Source organism: Atta colombica, unplaced genomic scaffold (genome assembly GCF_001594045.1).
Source record: "Atta colombica isolate Treedump-2 unplaced genomic scaffold, Acol1.0 scaffold250, whole genome shotgun sequence".
Lineage (NCBI taxonomy): Eukaryota > Metazoa > Arthropoda > Insecta > Hymenoptera > Formicidae > Atta > Atta colombica.
Genome location: NW_017259349.1, coordinates 154,295 through 155,077, shown reverse-complemented (window position 1 = coordinate 155,077; position 783 = coordinate 154,295). Strand labels below are relative to the sequence as shown.

At 34.2% G+C, this 783-nt stretch overlaps 1 protein-coding gene across 1 annotated transcript in view; it reads right to left on the bottom strand.

Annotated features, from left to right (window-relative positions):
- Positions 1–75: 75 nt before the first annotated feature.
- LOC108688959 (acetyl-coenzyme A synthetase) overlaps positions 76–783 on the bottom strand; it is an 8,914-nt gene continuing 8,206 nt past the window's right edge. The window contains exons 9-10 of the mRNA XM_018195525.1: positions 456–701; positions 76–349 (exon numbers count right to left, since the gene is read on the bottom strand). Of these exons, the coding sequence (XP_018051014.1) occupies positions 153–349; positions 456–701 (443 nt within the window). The 3' untranslated portion in view covers positions 76–152. The remainder of the gene's footprint in view (positions 350–455; positions 702–783) is intronic.

Here is a 783-nt window from a genome sequence, read left to right as displayed (position 1 = left end):
TATACTGGTTCAATGTGCAATCTATTATTTTTTATATTATATAAAATTTCTTCGAAATTGTGCGATATATGCTTCCGATATTCAGTAAACGATCGATACGAAAAATTCTTTCAAGATACTTTCATTTTCCTATAATAGAAAAAATATGTGTTTTAAACACATGGCCTTAATTCAAATAGAAGTTGAATAACAGTTTCATCAGCCAATGTCGACGTGTCTCCGATATTTCTATCGCCTGCTGCAATTTTTCTCAACATACGTCTCATTATCTTACCGGATCTTGTTTTCGGTAAATTCGGAGCATGTTGGATGACATCCGGTTGAGCAAATGGGCCAATTCTTTCGCGCACTATTCAAATTATATTAATTTATTAAATAGCGCATAAGTTACATGTTAGTTACATGTTAGAAAATAGTATTAAATATTCCAATAGATTAACTTACGATTGGCTTACCTTTCTTTTTAAGCTCGACTTGCAATTTTTCGTCAAATATCATCCCTGCGTTCGGAGTTATGAAACAATATAGACATTGACCTTTAACAGGATGCGATTTACTGACTACTGCAGCTTCAGCTACTGAAGAATGTTCCGCCAACACACTTTCCACTTCAGCCGTTGACATTAAATGACCGGAAACGTTCAACATATCATCGATACGACCAGTTACCCACAGATACCCATCTGCGTCGCGTCTTGCTCCTAAAATCGTTAATTGAAACAAAGATTAGATTTACATCATTTTTGTATTATTTCATCATTTATTTCTTGCAATCGATCGAAA